The sequence below is a fragment of the Pan troglodytes genome, chromosome 19 (assembly GCF_028858775.2).
Source record: "Pan troglodytes isolate AG18354 chromosome 19, NHGRI_mPanTro3-v2.0_pri, whole genome shotgun sequence".
NCBI lineage: Eukaryota > Metazoa > Chordata > Mammalia > Primates > Hominidae > Pan > Pan troglodytes.
The window spans coordinates 71,795,907-71,819,604 of record NC_072417.2 but is presented as its reverse complement, the minus strand read 5'-3'; the positions used below and the strand labels follow the sequence as shown (position 1 = coordinate 71,819,604).

At 45.6% G+C, this 23,698-nt stretch overlaps 3 protein-coding genes and 2 non-coding genes across 17 annotated transcripts in view; 4 read left to right on the top strand and 1 right to left on the bottom strand.

Annotated features, from left to right (window-relative positions):
- RAD51C (RAD51 paralog C) overlaps positions 1–812 on the bottom strand; it is a 41,227-nt gene extending 40,415 nt beyond the window's left edge. For 11 of the 12 annotated variants that reach the window (XR_010153031.1, XR_010153030.1, XR_010153034.1 and 8 more), the window contains exon 1: positions 120–803. Coding sequence is in view for 5 of the 12 variants with exons in the window: in XM_063799078.1 (XP_063655148.1) it covers positions 120–237 (118 nt within the window). In the remaining 7 variants the exon portion in view is untranslated. Of the gene's footprint in view, positions 1–119 lie in introns of all 12 variants that reach the window. The other variant, XM_016930837.4, reaches the window with a different exon arrangement.
- A 30-nt stretch (positions 813–842) lies between these two features.
- The window catches only part of TEX14 (testis expressed 14, intercellular bridge forming factor), a 141,833-nt gene continuing 118,977 nt past the window's right edge, over positions 843–23,698 (top strand). The window contains exon 1 of one of the 2 annotated variants that reach the window (XM_016932656.2): positions 843–976. The gene's annotated coding sequence lies outside the window, so the exon portion shown is untranslated. The remainder of the gene's footprint in view (positions 977–23,698) is intronic. The other variant, XM_009432926.4, reaches the window with a different exon arrangement.
- The window catches only part of IGBP1C (IGBP1 family member C), a 32,003-nt gene continuing 9,159 nt past the window's right edge, over positions 855–23,698 (top strand). Inside the window, exon 1 of the mRNA XM_054670512.1 lies at positions 855–976. The gene's annotated coding sequence lies outside the window, so the exon portion shown is untranslated. The remainder of the gene's footprint in view (positions 977–23,698) is intronic.
- Positions 13,747–13,912, top strand: LOC112206169 (U1 spliceosomal RNA). Its single transcript, XR_002940369.1, has one exon. It is a non-coding gene; the product is annotated as a U1 spliceosomal RNA (small nuclear RNA).
- LOC112206147 (U1 spliceosomal RNA) lies at positions 15,566–15,729 on the top strand. The gene has a single exon (XR_002940348.1). It is a non-coding gene; the product is annotated as a U1 spliceosomal RNA (small nuclear RNA).

Sequence of the window (23,698 nt, the reverse complement as noted above, 5' to 3'; positions counted from 1 at the left end):
GAGACTGGGCTGAAGGCCGAGGCGAGAGAACGAAGACTGAGGCGGCGCTGACGGCGGCCGGTGTGCCTCAGTGTAGGGGCAACCCCCCTACACCTCAGCTTGCCATCAGGAGTCATTACCTTTGCTAAGCTCGGAGGGTTTCACCTCTAGGAGTTCCTCAGCCGTCTGGAACCCCGCAGACACCAGCTTCACCCGCACCGCCGGAGACAGCGGGAAACTCACCAAATCCCGCTGCATTTCAAAGCGGAACGTCTTCCCGCGCACTCGCGCAGGCTCAGCTGCTAACCCCTGAGCAGCCAAACTCCGCACGCCCTCGCTGGGGCGTGCGGCGTGACGTCAGACGTAAAGCGGAAGGGGCCGGCTCTGCGGCCTGGCCGCACGGGGCTCCGGGCCTTGCAGCTTTGCGCAGTCTTGTAAATTTTCACACTTATGCACCATTCCGTTTTGATTCCCCAAAATCCCATTTAGAGATTCCTCATCAAATGTACACCCTGACTGTAAAACGATGGACGGAGACCATAGGACGGAGAGCCAGGCCCAGTGGGTTCTCCACGCCACATTTCCTTGCCTCCACCGTGGCCTGTTAGGTGAAGCCTCAGAGTCATTAATAGGAATGATCTCGAGTGGGAGTAGTGAGCGTAACGAGCACACACTAGCCAGTTACCATTATTTTGGTGTGAAAAGCTCAGGGAACAATCATTAGAATTAATCTGCGTGCTCTTTGTAGAGTTGCAGTCTCTTGGCTCTTCCCGCTGACCGTCCCCCTTTTCTGACCCCCCCCCCCCCACCCCAACCACCACATTGCTTTTCCCGCCCTCGCGAGGGATTGTGGGCCAGCCCCCAACGGCCGCTGGGAGGGATCAGTCCGCATTCCCCGCACCCACCCACGTCTTCCCGGGAGTCGTATCCCGAGCATGGAGGTTACTGAGACCGTTATTTCTTCATGGCCTGCCTAGCTTAAGCAGTAGCTGGAAAAGTAAGCAACTAATGTCCCCATTAGTGTGTCTGGGCTCCTGGGGTCCTGAGAGGGAGGGGCTGGGCTACACAAGAGCTCCTTTTGTGGTACAGACTTGGGAAGGGGTGTTCAAGCAGTGGTAGTGACCCCCTCTAAATTACAGAACTTCGGGGAGGAAGACAAGCAGTTTAGAAGGTGGTTTATGAGTTCCTTCCTTGCCTAGGTGAGTGTAACTTATTTAGCAGGGGGTAACTTATTCCCTACCTATTGGCGATTTTTTTTTTTTTTTTTTGAGACGGAGCCTCACTGTGTTGCCCATGATGGAGTGCAGTGGCACGATGTCGGCTCACTGCAACCTTCGCCTCCCGGGTTCAAGTGAGTCTCCTGCCTCAGCCTCTTGAGTACCTGGGATTACAGGCGCACGCCACCATGCCCGGCTAATTTTTGTATTATTATTAGAGAAGGGGTTTCACCATATTGGCCAGGCTGGTCTCGAACTCCTGACCTCGTGATCCGCCTGCCTCGGCCTCCCAAAATGCTGGGAGTACAGGCGTGAGCCACCGCGCCCGGCCCTGTTGGCAATGATTCTTAGTCTTGACTTTTCTTCCCAGCTTAGAAGAACTTTCTAAATATTGCAAATCAGAGCCCTCTACATACTTAGATCTAAAAAAGGAAACAACGTATGTTGAGCACTTTAGCAAATCCCACACATTTCAAATGGCCATAGCCATGCCAAAAGGAAGATAAGGACATGGAAGCTCAGCATATAGTTTAATATCAATTCTGATAAAAGAAAAAAAGCTGGCCGGGCGCAGTGGCTCGTGCCTGTAATCCCAGCACTTTGGGAGGTCGAGGCAGGTGGATCTTTTTGAGCTCATGAGTTTGAGACCAGCCTCGACAACATGGCGAAACACTGTCTGTACCAAAAGTACGAAAAATTAGCCGGGCATGGTGGCATGCACCGGTCGTCCCAGCTACTCAGAAGTCTGTGGTGGGAGGATCCCTTCAGCCTGGGAGTGAGCTATGATCATGCCACTGCACTCCAGCTTGGGTGACAGAGTGAAACCCTGTCTCAAACAAACAAAACACCTCAGCACAGTTTTCTTAAAGCCAAGATTCAAACCTAGCATCCTTTTTACTACCCCGAGCTATTAAGATTTTGAGTCCCTACTGGCGAGGAGAATACGAGAAGCATTTATACCCCATTTGGTAGGTCAGAGAAAGTCTTGTAGGACTGGCCAAAATGTGGTTGGCCACTCAACCCATTGCTTAACTTCTAATATGGTCTATATTTGAGCACTCAGTGGACGCATAAATACTATCCTCAGGGAGAATTCATGCTTATGCTTATAAAGCACCCAGATTCTTGGGTGAAGAAAAAACATGGTATTACCACATTCAACAATAAGTCTTCAGTTAGTTTGGTCAAACTCAGTGGAATCGGTCATGTTTAGAATTTCTTTCGTTGACAGTGGAAAGTTCAAAACTACTTTGGCCTGGCACAGTGGCTTAAGCCTGGAATCCAAGCACTTTGGGAGGCCAAAGAGGGCACATCGCTTGATCTCAGGAGTTTGAGACCAGCCTGGGCAACAGGGCAAAACCCCATCTCTACAAAAAATACAAAAATTAGCCAGCATGGTGGTACATGCCTCTAGTCCCAGCTACTTGGGAGGCTGAGGTGGGAGAACTAATTGAGCCCGGGAGGTTGAGATTGCAGTGAGCTGAGATTGCGTAACTCCACTCCAATCTGGGCGACAGAGCGAGACTCCATCTCAAAAACAAAACAAAGCAAAATAAAAAAACAAAAAAAACCCCCACTCAACTCTATCTATAGCTGTATAATTTAAGTGCTATTAATATCTTCTGCAGATCACAAGGTCAGGAGATCGAGACCATCCTGGCTAACATGGTGAAACCCCGTCTCTACTAAAAATACAAAAAATTAGCTGGGTGCGGTGGTGGGCGCCTGTAGTCCCAGCTACTCGGGAGGCTGAGGCAGGAGAATTGCATGAACCCAGGAGGCGGAGCTTGCAGTGAGCCTAGATCACGCCACCACATTCCAGCCTGGGCGACAGAGCGAGACTCCGTCTCAGAAAAAAAAAAAAAAATCTTCTGGCCCTTGCCTATAATAATTATTTTCATCATCATTCTTAAGATGTCTTTAATGCAATTTGCTCTGTAGTCATGCTTTCAAACTGGGATCCAGGTTTTTGAAGCCACGCACTAGGAACTAAACAAAGCTATGGGATAAATATGGAAGGTGCACCTTCTTGTGTAATCACTTTTCTCAAAAAAAATCTTTCAGGGAGGGAAGAGTTAAATGATTTACCTCAGTCATTTGAAATGGTTTATATTAAGCAGACATTACATCTGTGTAGTGTGGATAAATCATTAAAATTTTTGAAAAAGAAAATAAACTTTAATAAAACATGGGGTAGGCCGGGCACGGTGGCTCACTCCTGTAATCCTAGCACTTTGGGAGGCCGAGGCGGGTGGATCATGAGGTCAAGAGATCAAGACCATCCTGGCCAACATGATGAAACCCTGTCTCTACTAAAAACACAAAAATTAGCTGGGCGTGTTGATGTGTGCCTATAGTCCCAGCTACTTAGGAGGCTGAGGCAGGAGAATAGCTTGAACCCGGGAGGCAGAGGTTGCAGTGAGTGAGATCAGGCCACTGCACTCCAGCCTGGAAACAGAGAGAGACTCCCTCTAAAAATAAATAAATTAGCCGAGCGTGGTGTCTCACGCCTGTTTCACAGCACTTTGGGAGGCCGAGGTGGGCGGATCATGAGATCAGGAGATAGACTATCCTGGCTAACATGGTGAAACCCCATCTCTACTAAAAATACAAAAAATTAGCCGGGTGTGGTGGCAGGCACCTGTAGTCCCAGCTACTTGGGAGGCTGAGGCAGGAGAATGGTGTGAACCCGGGAGGCAGAGCTTGCAGTGAGCCAAGATCATGCCACTGCACTCCAGCCTCTGTGACAGAGCGAGACTCCATCTCAAAAATATATATATATATATATATATAGAAATAAAAACAAAATGTGGGGGTAAAATGCAAATATAAAAATAAAATTTAAGAGAAAAGTATGAGGTCAGAGACACATCAGGCTTAAACTGGATACTTCAGTAATCTCCCAAACCCCCCCTGGGAATATGTTTTGGTTTTTCTTGCAACTTGAGGTTACTTCATGAAAAAATTTGAGAGACATTGCTATGGGCAAACCAGCATGGGCTGCGGAGTCACACAGATTTGGATTTGTATCACATGTCTGGAAGTTACCAACTATGTGACCTTCAGCAAGTTACTCAGTCTCCTCACCTGCAAGTAGAAGATAATATCTCCTGGGGTTTTGGTCAAGATTAAATTAACACATATACAGTACTTATCACACAAAAAAGTACGTAATAAATCTGAGTCTGTTTCTCAGTTTTTACAGCATTCTAATGCACATATTCAGTTGGAATAAATCCTTATAGAATACCTAGCTCAGCAGAATGCTAATGCTGAGACGTTTTTTAAAAATGTTTACAATTAGGCCAGACACTGTGGCTCACACCTGTAATCCCATCACTTTAGGAGGCTGAGGCTGGCAGATCACTTGAGGTCAGGAGTTCAAGACCAGCCTGGGCGATGTGGTAAAACCCCGTCTCTACTAAAAATACAAAATTAACTGGGGGTGGTGGAGGGTACCTGTAGTCCCAGCTATTTGGAAGGCTGAGGCAGGAGAATTGCTGGAACATGGGAGGCAGAGATTGCAGTGAGCCGATATTATGACACTGTACTCCAGCCTGGGCGACAAGAGGAAAACTCAGTCTCAAAAACAAAACAAAACAAAAAAAGTCTACAATTGTAAAAGTGCCAAAGTAGAGTACTTTTATATATTTTATTTTCTTTGACTTGATCCACAGTAATCCTATGACTGGGGTCTCCATTCAGGATTAGCACTCTGAAGACTAGATCACTAAAACAAGATTAAATATTTATTAAATGCTAGTTATGTGCCAGATGACAGGGTAAACAAGATAGATTCTCTGCCCTCATGGAGCTTATAATCTATCAGGATCTTTATTGAGTATTTCTGACATGTTGCATTTCTGACTTGTGTAGCTATCTTGATGTAATTCTAAGGGTAGGAAGGACCTATTGCTGTTAATGTCTATAGTTAACCTGTCAGAGTATTCCAATAACGAGACATTTTCAGGTTGACTAGGCTGTTTCTGGAGATGTAGGAGAGGAATAATATGAAATTTTTGTTATAGCTGGGGAGAAGTTTATTTTTTTTTTTAGCCTAAGAACATAGAACTTTAAAAAATGGTGACCACGGCCGGGTGCAGTGGCTCACGCCTGTAATCCCAGCATTTTGGGAGGCTTAAGTGGGTGGATCACTTGAGATGGGTTCAAGACCAGCCTGGCCAACGTGGTGAAACCCTGTCTCTATTAAAAATACAAAACTTAGGCAGGTGTGGGTAGAGCACCCGATTCTGTTGCTGATCAGGGCACCACTATGTAACCCGCACGGACCTATGGGCTGAACAAAGGAGGGCAAATGCGGGAATAAAAGACAAGAGACAAAAGAGTATATTTGGAAGAACGGGTCAGGGGGTACCTTGCCTCTAGTGGACAAGGGCCCTGAGCTTTACACAGCCTTCTGTATTTATTAGGTAAAAGAGATAGTGAGAAGGGAGGTGGGAGAAGGGGTCAGCTGCTCAGTCCAGAGTAGGCTTGCAAGACCGCATTCTGTAGATGTCGCAGTGGATAACCTCAGTGCCAGGGAGTGATTGCCTCCAGCAAATCTTCTGCCGGCAGGAGCAGTCGTGAGTTTGCTCACATCCTGCATTCATGATTAACAGTTTGGTGTTTGATCATAGAGCCTCCAGTGGAATGCTGAGTTGGTCACATCCCATGGGCCTTCAGCTCCCTACAGGTGTGGTGGTGGGCGTCTGTAATCCCAGCTACTCGGGAGACTGAGGCAGGAGAATCTCCTGAACCCCAGAGATGGAGGTTGCTGTGAGCTGAGATCCCTCCCCTGCGCTCTAGGGTGGGTGACTGAGCAAGACTGCATCTCAAAAAAAAAAAAAAAAAAGGTGACCTTTCATGTTCAAGTGGGTTTGGGAATAGGAGAAAGAAGTCAATGTTGTTCAGACTGAGGAGAAAAACCTCTGAATAAAGGTATAGCTTTAGAGGTGGTTATGATAAAGCTTCTTTAAGGCCTCAGACATATATACTAGCAGTATCAATTTTACAGGACCTTATACATAATAGAAGCCCAATATGTATTTGTTGTCCACGACTCTTTGAAACATTCTCTTACTTGGCTTTTTTAATGCCACACTTCTGATTTCCTTTCTACATATTTGGCTTTTCTGTTTGCTTTGCAAGCACATCCTCCATAACCTGGGCATGGCAGTGACTCTCAAATTTGTATTTCTAGCCCTGACCCTCTGCCCTCCAGATGCAAATATCTAATTGCCTACTGGACAATTCAAAGTCTCCTCCAACTCAGCCTAACTCATTACTTTCACCCCATTCCCAGAACCTTGCCCTCTTCCTGCATTTCCTGCCTCCATGAACCACATATCCATCCTTCCATTTGCATAAGCCATAAACCTAGAATCATCCTTGACACCTCCTTCCCTTTCACTCTGCATGATCATATCTCACTGCAACCTTGAACTCCTGGGCTCAAGAAAGAGATCCTTCTGCCTTTGCCTCCTAAGAAGCTGAGACTAACAGGCACATGCCACCGTGCCTAGCTAATTTTTAAAATTTTTTGTAAAGACAAGGTGTTGCCCAGACTGGTTTTGAACTCCTGGTCACAAGGACTCCTCGGCCTCCCAAAGTTCTGGGATTACAGGTGCGAGCCACCATGATCCTCCTGGCATGATCTTTTTACAGTACATTTCAGTTATGTCACTCCTTATTTTGATCTTTTTTTGTTTGTTTGTTTGTGAGACAGAGTCTCGCCCTGTCGCCCAGGCTGGAGTGCGGTGGTGTGATCTCGGCTCACTGCAACCTCCACCTCCCACGTTCAGGCGATTGTCCTGCCTCAACCTCCTGAGTAGCTGGGATTACAGGTGCACACCACCACACCCAGCTAATTTTTGTATTTTTTTAGTAGAGATGGTGTTTCACCATGTTGGCCAGGCTGATCTTGAACTCCTGACCTCAGGTGATCCACCCACCTCAGCCTCCCAAACTGCTGGGATTACAGGCATGAGGCACCGCACCTCGCCTTATTTTGCTCTTAGGATAAAGACCAAATTTCCTAATAAGGCTTAAAAAAAGCTTGCATGTTTTGGCCCCTGTTTTTCCTCTTTACCTTCTTCCTTTTCCTCTTTCCCATTTGCTTCCTATACTCCTGCTACTTTGGCCTTTTCTTAGTTCCTTGTGTGTGCTAGGCCTCATCCCTCAACAGTGTTTGCATATGTCTATAATATTACCTCTCCCTCCTTCACCTAATTAACTACTATTTATCTGTCAAATCTGACATTCTTTTTTTTTTTTTGACACCGAGTGTTGCTCTGCTGCCCAGGCTGGAGTGCGGTGGTGTGATCTTGGCTCACTGCAACCTCCACCTCCCACGTTCAAGCGATTGTCCTGCCTCAGCCTCCTGAGTAGCTGGGATTACAGGTGCACACCACCACACCCAGCTAATTTTTGTATTTTTTTAGTAGAGACGGTGTTTCACCATGTTGGCCAGGCTGATCTTGAACTCCTGACCTCAGGTGATCCACCCACCTCAGCCTCCCAAACTGCTGGGATTACAGGCATGAGACACCGCACCTCGCCTTATTTTGCTCTTAGGATAAAGACCAAATTTCCTAATAAGGCTTAAAAAAAGCTTGCATGTTTTGGCCCCTGTTTTTCCTCTTTACCTTCTTCCTTTTCTTCTCTCCCATTTGCTTCCTATACTCCTGCTACTTTGGCCTTTTCTTAGTTCCTTGTGTGTGCTAGGCCTCATCCCTCAACAGTGTTTGCATATGTCTATAATATTACCTCTCCCTCCTTCACCTAATTAACTACTATTTATCTGTCAAATCTGACATTCTTTTTTTTTTTTGACACCAAGTCTTGCTCTGCTGCCCAGGCTGGAGTGCGGTGGTGTGATCTTGGCTCACTGCAACCTCCACCTCCCAAGTTCAAGCGATTCTCCTGCCTCAGCCTCCCAAGTAGCTGGGATTACAGGTGCCCGCTACCACGCCTGGCTAATTTTTGTATTTTTAGTAGAGACATGGTTTTGCTGTGTTGGCTAGTCTGGTCTTGAACTCCTGACCTCAAGTGATCCACCCACCTTGGCCTCCCAATGTGCTTCAAAACAGGTCCTTCAAAACTAGGCCAAATCTAATGTATTCAATTTTTGTATTCTGACTTAACATGTTTAGAAGGTCTATAAAAATTATAAATGGATTTTTCATTCGTATTATTTCTACATATGGTTTAGATCTACATTTGAATCTTTTTTAATTTTTAATTTTATTTTCTAACCACCCATTCCTTCAACATTTGAATATTTATATGATTTTTTGGGGGACTGAGTTTTGCTCTGTCACCTAGGCATGATTTCTGCTTGCTGCAACCTCTGTCTTGAGGGTTCAAGCAATTCTTATGCCACAGCCTCTTGAGTAGCTGAGATTACAGGTGTGAGACACCACGCCCAGCTAATTTTTGTATTTTTTAGTGGAGACAGGGTTTTGCCATATTGACCAGGCTGATCTCGAACTCCTGACCTCAGGTGATCTGCCCACCTCTGCCTCCCTATTAATCTATATGAGTTTTTAAAAAATAAATGGTAGGAGGAAGAAAGCTTTTTATTTATTTATTTATTTATTTATTTATTTATTTGAGACAGGGTCTCACTCTGTCGCCCAGGCTGGAGTGCAGTGGCACGATCTTCTCACTGCCACCACTGCCTCCCTGGTTCAAGTGATTCTCCTGCCTCAGCCTCCAGAGTAGCTGGGAACAGGCACGTGTCACCATGCCCGGCTAATATGGAAGCAATTTTTTTTTTTTTTGAGACGGAGTTTCGCTCTTGTTGCCCAGGCTGGAGTGCAATGGTGTGATCTCAGCTCACTCCAACCTCCGCCTCCCGTATTCAAGCGATTCTCCTGTATCAGCCTCCCAGATAGCTGGGATTACAGGCACCCACCACCATGCCTCACTAATTTTTGTATTTTTAGTAGAGATGGGGTTTCATCATATTGGTCAGGCTGGTCTCATGCTCCTGACCTCAGGTGATCCACCCTCCAAGGCCTCCCAAAGTGCTGGGATTATAGGCTCACGTGAGTCACCATGCCGGGCGGAAGCATTTTTTTTTCTTTCCAGTTGTGACCTAATTTTCTGAGCAGTCTTTGAAATAATCAGTTCCTTCCCCATCTATATGAAATGTTACCTTTATCGTATACTTTTATATATGTAGGTCCTATCGCTCTGTAGCCAGGCTGGAGTGCAGTGGCACCATCTCGGCTCACTGCAACCTCCATCTCTCGGGTTCAAGCAGTTCTTCTGCCTCAGCCTCCCGAGTAGCTGGGATGACAGGGATGCACCACCACGCCCAGCTAATTTTTGTATTTTTAGTAGAGATGGGGTTTCATCATGTTGGCCAGGATAGTCTTGATATCTTGACCTTGTGATCCGCCCGCCTCAGCCTCCCAAAGTGCTGGGATTACAGGCGGGAACCACTCCACCTGACCAAGTCTCTCTTTTTTTTTTTTTGAGCTGGAGTCTTGCTCTGTCGCCCAGGCTGGAGTGCAGTGGCGCAGTCTCAGCTCACTGCAGCCCCCGCCTTCCGGGTTCAAGCAATTCTCCTGCCTCAGCCTCCCGAGTAGCTGGGATTACGGGCGTGAGCCACTATGCCTGGCTAATTTTTGTATTTTTAGTAGAGACAGGTTTTCCCCATGTTGACCAGGCTGGTCTCGAACTCCTGACCTCAGGTTATCCGCCTGCCTCAGCCTCCCAAACTGCTGGGATTACAGGCATAAACCACCGCGCCTGGCCAATTGTGTGTCTTTTTAAATAATCTACTAGATTCAGTTTATAAAGATTTTATATGTTTACTTATGTTAGTATTTAACAAACATATATTTCCTCTTTTTTTGGGGCGGGGGATGGAGTCTTGCTTTGTCACTCAGGCTGGAGTGCAGTGGTGTGATCTCAGCTCACTGCAACCTCCGCCTCCCAGGTTCGAGCAATTCTCCTGCCTCAGCCTCCGGAGTAGCTGGGATTACAGACACGTGCCACCATGCCCAGCTAATTTTTGTATCTTTAGTAGAGATGGGGTTTTGCTATGTTGCCCAGGCTGGTCTTGAACTCTTGACCTCAAGTGATCCACCCGCCTCAGCCTCCCAAACTGCTGGGATTACAGGCGTGAGCCACCGTGCTCAGCCTTTCCTCATTTTTGTCTTTTTTTTTTTTTTTTTTTGAGACAGACTCTCGCACTGTCGCCCAGGCTGGAGTGCAATGGCGCGATCTCGACACATTGCAACCTTGGCCTCTCAAAGTGCTGGGATTGTAGGTGTTAGCCACCGCATCCAGCTCCTCATTTTTTTCTAATCAAAGAAATGAGGCTCTTCTCAAAGGATATTAAGGTATGCAGGACCTCTGTGAGGATTATAACAGTAACATTTTTCTTAACTTGCTTAGAGTTACAAGGCAGTGGAGGACAGACATCTTTTTGCCTAAGGCTGACTCCCTTGAACAGATATTTTGATAACTAGGCCAATAGCAATGAAATTTTTGTGAAACATTGAAACTGGGACTTGTGAGGATTCATGAGCCACTTAAGACTCTGTAGGCTGGGCAGCCGGGCATGGTGGCTCACGCCTATAATCCCAGCACTTTGGGAAGCTGAGGTGGGCCTGTAAATTATCAACATTTTGTTTTGTGAAATAAAACACACTTTGAAATCTGGTTGGAGGAGTGGTCGCGGTGGCTCACACCTGTAATCCCAGTACTTTGGGAGGTTGAGGCAGGTGGATCATTTGGGGTCAGGAGTTCGAGACCAGCCTCGCCAACATGGCAAAAACCCGTCTCTACTAAAAATACAAAAACTAGCCGGGCATGGTGGCATGTGCTTGTAATTCCAGCTACTCAGGAGGCTGAGGCAGGAGAACCGCTTGAACCCGGGAGGCAGATGTTGCAGTGAGCTGAGATGGCACCACTGCACTCTAGCCTGGACGACAGAGTAAGACTCTGTCGCAAAAAAAAAAAAAAAAAAAAAGAAAGACTCTGTGGCCTGGGCATGGTGGTTCCATGCCTCTAATCCCAACTGTCTGGGAGGCGGAGACGGGTCAATTGCTTGAGCCCAGGAGTTTGAGCCCAGCCTGGGCAACATGGTGAAACTCCCTCTCTACAAAAAATACAAAAATTAGCCAGACATGGTAGTGTGTGCCTGTAGTCCCAGCTACTCAGGAGGCTCACTTGACCCCTGGGGGTCAAGGCTGCAGTGAGCTGTGATGGTGCCACTGCACTCTAGCCTGAAGAAGGCACTGCTAGTCACAAATCTTCTGAAACTGGCATTTTGGTTGTAAGAATTGTTTGGTGGTAATGGCAGTATAGTTCACATACATTGCCTTTTCCCTTACATGAGTTGTTCCACCAGATTTCTTTTTTCTTTTCTTTTTTTTGTTTTTTTGTTTGAGACAAGAGTTTCCTGCTGTCACCCAGGATGGAGTGCAATGGCATGATCTTAGCTCACTGCAACCTCTGCCTTTCAGGTTCAAGCGATTCTCCTTCATCAGCCTCCTGGGTAGCTGGGATTACAGATGCACACCACCAGATATTTTTGTATTTTTAGTAGAGACAAGGTTTCACCATGTTTGCCAGGCTGGTCTTGAACTCCTGACCTCAAATGATCCACCTGCCTCGGCCTCCCACAGTACTGGGATTACAGGTGTGAGCCACTGCGACCAGCCCTCCAACCAGATTTCAAAGTGTGTTTTATTTCACAAAACAAAATGTTGACAATTTATAGAGCATACATATACATATGTATGTATGTATATATATATTACATAATACTTCTTTGAAAAGGAAAGTATATAAAAATAAAACTGATAGACTGTCAGAACATCAGACTTGAGAACAAGTGTCTGGTTGCATCACAGAATCCCCTACCTCCTTGTCCCAATATTCTTTTTCTCCCCATCTAAGACACCTCTATGTTCTCAGTTGTTGCTTGTTTAGCAAGATTTTTATTTTCATTTTTATTTATTTATCATTAGAGATGGAGTTTCGATCTTGTTGCTCAGGCTGGAGTGCAATGGCACGGTCTCGGCTCACTGCAGCCTGGGTTCAGGCGATTCTCCTGTCTCAGCCTCCCGAGTACCCAGGTGCCCACCAGCATGCCCGGCTAATTTATTTTTAGTAGAGAGGGTTTCGCCATGTTGGCCAGGCTGGTCTTGAACTCCTGACCTCAGGTGATCCACCCACCTCAGCCTCCCAAAGTGCTGGGATTACAGGTGTGAGCCACTGCACCTGGCCCAAGATTTTTAAAACAGCATTATTTCTTCCTTTTGTAAAGATGGAAAACTGTGAGCTTGAAGTCAGTGACAAGGAAAAAAAAGTTATAAACTCTGGCTAATTTATTTTGGCAGAGGAGAAGATACCAGAAGAGTCCTTCTGTAAAATAAAAGATGTGGGATATTAGGGTGGTTCTAGTGTGATCTTGGAAAGACAATTGAAGAACCCTGTTAACTCTGAAACTCCAATTCTAATTTGTTTTTTTGGTTTTTGTGGGGTTTTTTTGAGACAGAGTCTTGCTCTGTCGCCCAGGCTAGAGTGCAGCGGCGTGATCTCAGCTCATTGCAACCTCCATCTCCGAGGTTCAAGAGGTTCTCCTGCCTCTTGAGTAGCTGGAATTACAGGTGCCTGCCACCATGCCCAGCTGATTTTTGTATTTTTATTAGAGATAGGGTTTTACCATGTTGGCCAGGCTGGTCTCGAATTCCTGACCTCAAGTGATCTGCCCGCATTGGCCTCCCAAAGGGCTGGGATTACAGGCAGGAGTCACAGCGTCCGGCCTGCTTCATTCAAAATTAGAATTAGCATTTGTGCAATTGATCTTTCAAGTAAGATTGATCATTTGCTGCATGTTTGAAAGACAGCATTTTGTATGTAAGCATGACACTTTGGACTGGTAGGTAACCTATACAGAGATTGGATTTTCAGATATGTAGACTGGATTTTCAGAAATAATTTTACCAAATTTCATGTTTTCAAACTTATTCAGGTTACGTGTATAGCAGCTTGTTTAACTGCGCAAGAAAGCCGTGCGCGCCTGTTTTTGCAGCTGCTGGGGAAGACTGAAACAGGAAGATCCCCTGAGGCCAGAAGTTCGATAACTACTGTACCCCAGCCTGGGCAACAAAGCAAGACTTTTGGGGGAAAAAAAAAGAAAAAAGACACCATAGTGGCATCATTAGTGCCAAACCCTTAAAGGCAGGAGCTAGTTTACGTTATTTACCTTTTAATCTGTAGAGCATTTTTAAGTTTTATTTCAGTCGTGTCACCAAGCACACTAGGAAAGGACATACTGAATGAGATCATCCAAAGGGGTGTGGAGTATGTAGATAAGCGCAGTGACTGCTGGCTATTTGCACCCTAGGCTTATATTTCTTAAGATTTTGAATAGCCAGATATTAAAAATACAGGTGCTGGGTTATTGTAGTTTGGAAAATATCTTTATTCCAGAAATTAGGGGGTCTAAAGAGCACATGAGAAAAATGATCCTATATTTAGAGTGGTTTGAATCTAAGGGTGAACTGTCAGGCAGCGCTGGGGACTCATACTTATAACCGGCAAGGGAAGTAACATGATCATTAAAGGTGGATTTTTCAGGGTGAGGTTTGTCTCTTGCATTGCGGATGTGCTGACTCCTGCGGTTTTCTGCAAATGTGGGAAACTTAATTGCATAATTTGTGGTAGTGGGGACTATGTTGGTGCTTTCCCCTGATCTGGCTTGTTTATAAAAGGCGTACGTTGTATCTTTGCTTCGTAGGTTTTCCTGTGTTATATTGCAACCTCCTGTTTTGGAATAGCCAGAGATTGATGTCTTCTAATGGTCATTTTTTTCTTCACACACGCTTTTGGCCTCACACCCCTCGTGGTTGGTGTTGTCATTGAGTACTACAGTGATTTGCCATTACAATCAGAAGTACGCAGTTGAATACCTTTGGCGGCTCTAAGGGAGTGTTGCCTTCACATTTTCCTTGTTTGTAGCCCTTTCCTTTTCAAAGCTAACAATTTAGCATCTTCTGACTTTTCTTCTGTCTTTATATCTTTTTGTGGACCTCCAGAGTCCTTCTGTTTTTTTTCTTTTCTTGGAGACGGCGTTTCGCTCTTGTAGCCCAGGCTGGAGTACAATGGCCCAATCTCAGCTCACAGCAACCTCAGCCTCAAGGGTTCAAGGGATTCTCCTGCCTCAGCCTCTTGAGTAGCTGGGATTACGGCACACACCACCACGCCTTGCTAATGTTTGTATTTTTAATAGAGACGGAGTTTCACCATGTTGGCCAGGCTGGTCTCGCACTCCTAACCTCAGGTGATTTACCTGCCTCGGCCTCCCAAAGTGCTGGGATTACAGGTGTGAGCCACGGCGCCTGGCTCCAGTGTCCTTCTCTTTTATTATTATCATTATTATTATTATTATTATACTTTAAGTTCTAGGGTACATGTGCACAACGTGCAGGTTTGTTACATATGTATACATGTGCCATGTTGGTTTGCTGCACCCATTAACTCGTCATTTACATTAGGTATGTCTCCTAATGCTATCCCTCCCCGTTTCCCCCATCCCATGACAGACCCTGGTGTATAATGTTCCCCACCCTGTGTTCAAGTGTTCTCATTGTTCAATTCCCGCCTATGAGTGAGAACATACGGTGTTTGGTTTTCTGTCCTTGCAAAGTTTGCTCAGAATGATGGTTTCCAGCTTCATCCATGTCCCTACAAAGGACATGAACTCATCCTTTTTTATGGCTGCATAGTATTCCGTGGTGTATATGTGCCACGTTTTCTTAATCCAGTCTATCATTGATGGACATTTGGGTTGGTTCCAAGTCTTTGCTATTGTGAATAGTGCTGCAATAAGCATACACGTGCATGTGTCTTTATAGTAGCATGATTTATAATCCTTTGGGTATATACCCAGTAATGGGATTGCTGGATCAAATGGTATTTCTAGTTCTAGATCCTTGAGGAATCGCCACACTGTCTTCCAGTGTCCTTCCCTTAAGGACCATATCTGCTCACTGCAACCTCTGCCTACCAGGTTCAAGCAATTCTCCTGCCTCAGCCTCCCGAATAGCTGGGCTTACAGGCACCCGCCACCATGCCAGGCTAATTTTTGTATTTTTAGTAGAGATGGGGTTTCACCATATTGGCCAGGCTGGTCTTGAACTCCTGACCTCGTGATCTGCCTGCCTTGGCCTCCCAAAGTGTTGGGATTACAGGCGTGAGCCACCGTGCCCAGCCATTTCTGGCTCTTAAACTTTGGAAAAGTCTTTATCTTGTAAGTAGCAGGCTAGAACTTGTGCAAGAAGAGTGACCCTATGTGAAGAGTGTTTTGAATCTGAGGGTAAGATGTCAGGCAACAACCATGCCTTCCACTTACCCGGCAGGGAAGATACCCTGACCACAAAGGTGGTTTTCCCAGGGCAAGGTTCACTCATTGCATTCTGTGTTTGCTGGCCCCTGTGATTTCCCCAAATGTGGGATACTCAACTGCATAATTTGTGGTAGTGGGCGACTGTGTTCACACTTTCCCCTGTGTTATTCTTTGTCAAATGGGAAGTAGCCAATGTGATTGTCTGTGGCCGTGTTTGGCTTCTCCTTGCTTGTTTCTTGTGAACTGTGTCTTTAAATTTCCATGGAAGTGAGAAGCTGTACTACTATTTAGTTTGTGATAGTAACAGGCTTCCTTGGTGTTTTTTCTTGGCTGTGTTCCCTTAATCCAGCATAAACTTTGTACACAATGAGTACCACATATATGTTGGCTGAGTCAAATGAACTGGAAATCAAACTCAGGAAGGATTTCCTTTAAGCATTTTTATTTTTAGAGACAGGGTCTTGCTCTTGTCTCCCAGACTGGAGTACAGTGGTGCTCAATCATGGCTCAAAGCAGCCTTGACCTCCTGGACTCAGTCCTTCTGCCTCAGCCTTCCAAGTAGCTGTACAGGCATGTGCCACCATGGCTGGCTAATTTTTTTTTTTTTTTTTTTTTTTGAGACGGAGTTTCCCTCTTGTTGCCCAGGCTGGAGTGCAATGGTTTGATCTCGGCTCCCAGCACCCTCCACCTCCTGAGTTCAAGTGATTCTCCTGCCTCAGCCTTCTGAGTAGCTGGGATTACAGGCACCCGCCACAACACCTGGCTACTTTTTTGTATTTTTTAGTAGAGACGGGGTTTCGCCATGTTGGCCAGACTGGCCTCAGGTGATCTGCCTGCCTCGTCCTCCCGAAGTACTGGGATTACAGGCGTGAGCCACCCCACCTGGTCAGCTGGCTAATTTTAAAAGAACTTTTTGTAGCATAGGGTCTCGCTATGTTGCCCAGGCTGGTCTCGAACTCTTGGCGTCGAGTGATCCTCCCACCTCGGCCTCTCAAGGTGCTGGGATTACAAAAATGAGTACCATACCTGGCCCCTAAAGGATTTTAACCCGCTCTTAACAATGACTATAGAATTGAAATTCATTCATTGCATTCTAAAATGACTACTTTGAATGATCACCTTTAGGTTCTGACACAGTAGTTTGTTGGTTTTGTTTTGTTTTGTTTTCTTTTGTTTGAGATGGAGTTTCACTCTTATTGCTCAGTCTGGAGTGCAATGGCATGATCTTGGCTCACTGCAACCTCTGCCTCCCAGGTTCAAGTGATTCTCTTGCCTCAGCCTCCCGAGTAGCTGAGATTACAGACGCCTGCCACCACGCCTGGGTTTTTTTGTGTTTTTTTTTTTGTTTTTTTGGTTTTTTTTGAGATGGATTTTCTCTCTTGTTGCCCAAGCTGGAGTGCAATGCTGTGATCTTGGCTTACTGCAACCTCTGCCCCCCGGGTTCAAGTGATTCTCCTGCCTCAACCTCCTGAGTAGCTGGGATTACAGGCACCTGCCACCACGCCTGGCTAATTTTCATATTTTTAGTAGAGATGGGGTTTCACCATTTTGGCCAGGCTGGGCTTGAACTCCTGACCTCAGGTGATCTGCCTGCGTCAGCCTTCCAAAGTGCTGGGATCACAGGCGTGAGCAACTGCACCTGGCCGACTAATTTTTATGTTTTAGTAGAGACAGGGTTTCACCATGTTGGTCAGGCTGGTCTCGAACTCGTGACTTCAGGTGATCCATTAACCTCAGCCTCCCAACGTGCTGGGATATACATGTGTGAGTCACGGCACCTGGCCCATAGTAGTTTTAAAAAGGGAAAAGCTTACATACTACTATGATATATCAATTTAAAAATGCAAAAAGTCCAGACTCAGTGGCTCGTGTTTGTAATCACCGTACCTTTGGAGGCCCAGGCGACAGAACAAGAACCTGTCTCTAAAAATTAAAAACATGTTTAAAGGAAATCCTTTTGGAAATGCTTCCTGAGTTTGATTTCCAGTTCATTCAATTCAGCCAATATATAATGGGGTACTTATTGTAGACAAAGCTTATTCTGGGTGAGGGGAATGCAGATACCCTTGGAACATAGTCCTTGTCATAATCAGGAGTCTGTCTGGGGAAGGGAGATGGGGAAACCATCTGTTAATATTATACCATACAATTCACCCATTTAAAAGATAGTTTGATTTTTAGAAAGAGCCAGAGATTGTCTGGAGACTTTTTTATGTGAACATAACCCCAATATTGTATTGTCTTCATTATAAAACAAAAGATGACACTTAGAACTGGATATCATTTGGCCCTTTCTCTTCTCATCTCCTCTCACTTCAAAATGCTTACATCTCTTAATACCCAGCATTCTCTTTGTTCTGCAGTTGGGCTCAACACACTCAAGGCTTGGCACAATCTTCTTTGTAGTTTTAGCTTTTTTCGGGAAAATCAACTAGTTTGCCCACCCATAGCCAGATACTTGTCATTTTGATTCTAGCAATCATAGTGAGGGTGAAGTGGTATTTCATGGTGATTTTGATTTGCATTACCCTGATGGCTAAGAATATTGAACATATTTTCGTGTGCTTATTGGCTATTTGCATCTTTTTTTTTTTTTTTTTTTTTTTTTTGGAGATGGTTTCCCTGTGTCATCCAGGCTGGAGTGCAATGGCACAATGTCAGCTCACTGCAACTTCCACCTCCCAGGCTCAAGTGATTCTCATGCCTCAGCCTCCCAAGAAGCTGGGGTTATAGGCATGTGCTACCATGCCCAGCTAATTTTTGTGTTTTTTGTAGAGATGGGGTTTCGTCATGTTGGCCAGGCTGGTCTCAAACTCCTGGCTTCAAGTGATGCACCCCCCCTCAGCCTCCCACAGTGCTGGGATTACAGGTGTGAGCCACCGTGCCCGGCCTACCTGCCTTTTTTTTTTTTTTTTCCAAAGGCCTCATCGAAGATAAATCTTTTTTTTTTTTAACCACTTTATTGAAGGATAATTGACATACTATACTTGTGCTTTTGATGTCATATGTAAGAAATCATTCCCTAATTGGAGGTCAGGAAGATTTACATCTATGTTTTCTTCTTAGTGTTTCTGTTTGTTTTTTGAGATGGAGTCTCACTCTGTCACCCAGGCTGGAGTGCAGGGGCACGATCTCGGCTCACTGCAACCTCCGTCTCCCAGGTTCAAGCGATTCTTGTGCCTCTCCGTCTCGAGTAGCTGGGATTACAGGCCTGAGCCACCATGCTCAGCTAATTTTTGTATTTTTAGTAGAGACGGGGTTTCGCCACGTTGGCCAGGCTGGTTGTGAACTCCTGACCTCAAGTGATCTGTCCACCTTGGCCTCCTGTAGTGCTAGGATTACAGGCGTGAGCCACTGCGCCTGGCCGGACTTTCATCATAAATAAGTTATTCTCACTCCTGTGAAAAGGATGTGGGTTCAATAGGATTAGTTTGTGGTTCTCAATTCTGTCAAATCAAGGGTTTCCTTTTTTTTTTGAGACAGAGTCTTGCTCTGTCGCCCAGGCTGGAGTGCAGTGGTGCGATCTCGGCTCACTGCAACCTCCACCTCCCTGGTTCAAGCAATTCCCCTGCCTTAGCCTCCCGAATAGCTGGGATTATAGGCGCATGCCACCACACCCAGCTAAATTTTTTGTAGTTTTAGTAGAGATGGGGTTTCACCATGTTGGCCAGACTGGTCTTGAACTCCTGATCTCAGGCAATCCGCCCGCCTTGGCCTCCCAAAGTGCCAGGATTACAGGCGGGAGACACCGCGCCCGGCCCAGGGTTTCCTTTTATAAGAACTAGTAACATTCCATTTACTACCTTGAAGATGTTCATAGAAAATATAAACTACATATAGTTACCGCGCAGATAATATGTCCTAACTATAATATGAAGGAGAGAAGCCACGTGGGGTGGCTCACGTCTATAATCCCAGGACTTTGGGAGGGTGGGAGGATCGCCTGAGCCAAGAAGTTTGAGACCAAGCTGGGCAACATGGCTTAACCCCAACTGTAGAAAAACAAAAAAAAAAGATTGAAAAAATTAGCTGGGCATGGTGGTGCATGCCTGTGGTCCCAGCTACTCGGGAGGGTGAGGTGGGAGGATCACCTGAGCCCAAGAGGTTGAGGATGCAGTGAGCTGAAATTGCGTGACTGCATTCCAACCAGCCTGGGTTACAGAACAAGACCCTGTCTCAAAAACAAAACAATACAAATATAAAGGAGAGAGAAAAATAAGTTACAATACAATTATTTATTTATTTATTTATTTATTTATTTATTTATTTTTGAGATGGAGTCTCACTCTGTCGTGTAGGCTGGAGTGCAGTGGCGTGATCTCGGCTCACTGCAACCTTTGCCTCCTGGGTTCAACCGATTTTCCTGCCTCAGCCTCCTGAGTAGCTGGGACTACAGGTGTGCACCACCACGCCTGGCTGATTTTTTATATTTGTTATTTTTTTTTTTATGGTTTCGCCATATTGGCCAGGCTGGTCTTGAACTCCTGACCTTATAATCCACCCGCCTCGGCCTTCCAAAGTGCTGGGAACACAGGCATAAGCCACCGCGCCCTGCCCTACAATACAATATTTTAATATGTAAAGGCTTGGCATGACTACCCAGGGAAACAAAAACATCCCCTCAGAGTTTCAAAATTTCCCTTTGGGAGTGGCTCCACTGTCATGGAGAACCACTCAATTGTAAGAAATTTTTTTTTAAAAAAGTATGTATAAAAGGAATGCTGGCTGAGCGTGGTGGCTCATGCCTGTAATCCCAGCACTTTGGGAGTTCGAGGCTAGCAGATCACTTGAGGTCAGGAGTTCAAGACCAGCCTGGCCAACATGGAGAAACCCCATCTCTACTAAAAATACAAAAATTAGTCAGGCATGGTGGCACGCATCTGTAATCCCAGCTACTCAGGAGGCTGAAGCAGGAGAATCGCTTGAACCCAGGAGGCAAAGGTTGCAGTAAGCCGAGATCACACCATTGCACTCCAGCCCGGGTGACAGAGCGAGACTCCATCTCAAAACAAACAAAGAAAAAAAGGAATGCCGACTGGGTGTGGTGGCTCACACTTGTAATCCCAGCACTTTGGGTGGCCAAGGAGTTCGAGGCCAGCCTGGCCAACATGGTGAAACCCCGTCTCTACTAAAAATACAAAAAATAAAAAAACATTAGCTGGGCCTGGTGGTGCGTGCCTATAATCCCAGCTACTCGGGAGGCTGAGGCAAGAGAATCATTTGAACCTGGGAGGCAGAGGTTGCAGCAAGCTGAGATTGCACCTCTGCACTGCAGCCTGGGTGATAGAGCAAGACTCTGTCTCAAAAAAAGGAATGCCAAGTAGCAGTGAGGATGTAGTTGCAGTTTGCATAAATTTGGAGTATTTGGAGTAAGAGTGCTGAAAGATTCTGCAACTTTCTTTCTCCAGCAGTGCTGGGGAAATGGGAGTAGAGGAGATGACTGTTGATTGGCTCTAGGACCAGTTAGAGCAGGGGATTCCAACCCCCCAGAAGGAGCATGGTACCAGTTGGTGGCCTGTTAGGAACTAGGCCGCACAGCAGGAGGTGATGTCATTACTGCCTGAGCACCGCCTCCTGTTAGATCAGCAGCCACATTAGATTCTCATAGGAGCGTGAAACCTATTGTGAATTGAGCATGCCAGGGATCTAGGTTGCACACTCCTTATGAGAATCTAACTAATGCCTGATGAGCTGAGGTGGAACAGTTTCATCCTGAAACCATTCCCACCCACCCCCTATTATCCGTGGAGAAATGGAAAATTGTCTTCCATGAAACTGGTCCCTGGTGCCAAAAAGTTTGGGAACCTCTAAGATAGAGGAAATACGCTGTGCTGCAGCATGAAGTAGGTGAGAGACGGGGCTAGGGGCCTAGTGAGTGAAATGGCGTGGAAAGTCTAAAGGATTAGATGAATTGAGGGATGAGCTTCTCTGGCAGTGAGTAGACCTGAGGTCCAGGGATGGCTTTTGTAAGCTCAAAACATGTAAAATGTTGAGAAAATAGAACAAGAAAACGAGTTTTTAAAATATATTTCTGATCTAGCAAAAAGAGAAATCCACAGAGACCCAGAGAAAGAAACAAATCCAGAAAGGAAAGGCAGGGATGGACCCTGTCTGTTTCCTAAGGACATTGGCCATCCTTAGAAGCTCTGGGGCTGGCTTTTAATGGACCACAGGCAGGAGACAAAGCTTGGGGCCTGAGCTGGGTGGGAGGTCTGACTAGAGAGTCCCTCCTCATTCTATAAAGCTGCGACCCCAGGAGAAGAACACTCTCAGTTCTGAGGAATGCCCCCTCCCCAAGAGAAAGATGTTAGAGATATGTGCTGGTCTCAGCCTCAGCCTGAGAATGGGAAGGGGCAGAGAAATCTTTACCACTATCTCACATTCACAGTCCCTCAAAATGGGCCAGAATTCATACTGCTATGTGTATATATTAGGGGATGGCACAAAAAGTTACTTTAGCCTGGCTTGGTAATGTCTCCCAGCACCAGGCACAAACAAAAGAAACCCTCTCTAGTCTATTCATTTCTCAAAATGAAACTACAATAATTGAAATAATAATCTTAGTGAATGGGTTAAGCAGCAGACACTGCCAAAGACAGAATTAGTGAAGACAGATCTGAAAAATTACCCAGGATGTAGCTCAAAGAAATATAGAGATGGGAAAATGCAAGAAAGTTTCAAAGAGACAGAGAATAGAATGAGAGGGGTCAAGATAAATGCAATGAGAGTTCCAGAAGGTGGAGTGGAAGCAATATTTGGACATGTAATGGTAATCAGTGTCCCAATTGTATATATTTATTGTGTACACGTTGTTTTGAAGTATTATACATTGTGGAATGGCTACAGGGAGCTAATTAATATATGCATTACTGTATGTACTTCTATCATTTTATTGTGGTAAAGATGCTTAACATATGCTTTCAGGAATTTTCAAGAGTATATTAAGTATAGTCACTTTTTTTTTTTTTTTTTTTTTGAGAGGGAGTCTCACTCTGTCGCCCAGGCTAGAGTGTAGTGGCGCAATCTTGACTCACTGCAACCTCCACCTCCCGGGTTCAAGCAATTATCCTGCCTCAGCCTCTCAAGTAGCTGGGATTACAGGTGCCTGCCACCACACCCAGCTAATTTTTGTATTTTTAGTAGAGATGGGTTTCTCCATATTGGCCAGGCTGGTCTCAAACACCTGACCTCAAGTGATCTACCCACTTCAGCCTCCCAAAGTGCTGGGATTACAAGCGTGAGCCACAGCTCCTGGCTGAATTTAGTTTCTTGGTCCCTGATCCTTATTCTTACCTTCCCAAAGCTGTTTGTTGTTTTTTTTTTTAATCTTCCCAAAGTTTATTTAGGCTTCTCACACTCCTTTTCTATCACATTTCTTAGCTTTCTAATCATTACACACACACATCCTATAGATAGATGGATAGATAGGCAGAAATCTCCATGCCAGGTACTTTGCTAGCCTGAGACTCCAGCAGTGACAGATGAAAACTCTCAGGTCCTTCGACAGTCTGTAGTCTAGCCCAGGAAACTGACTGATAATCACACAGTGGAATAATGAATGGACTGAAGATAAGGACTAAAAGAGAAATTAAAGGACTCTTACTATGATAACAGAGGGAGCTCAGCGTGGGAAGAGAAGTTAGATTTGTCAGGAGAGGCAGGGTAAAAACATTTTAAGCAAGGGGAACTACACAGGCAAAGGCTCTGAGGCTGGAAAGAGGCTGCGGCTGTAGCTGTGGCTGCCACGGCGGTATGGTGGACAGTACAGGCAGGCTGGAAAAGCTATGGAGCCAGCCCATGCAGAGCCTCAAGGAGCGTGGGATGGAGTTGGGGCTTTATCCAGAGGGCAGTAAGGAGTATTGAAGGGCTTTGGGCAAGGGAGTAACATTAGATTAGAGCAGCACCAATGCTCCTTCCTGACATTTTGTTAACATGTATTCACATGAGGGTGCTTCTTGCTAAACCTCAATGAAGTCTCAAGCTGTTGCTGGCTTTTTTTTTTTTTTTTTTTTTGAGACGGAGTCTCTCTCTGTTGCCCAGTCTAGAGTGCAGTGGCATGATCTCAGCTCCCTGCAACCTCTGCCTCCCAGGTTCAAGTGATTCACCTGCCTCAGCCTCCCGAGTAGCTGGG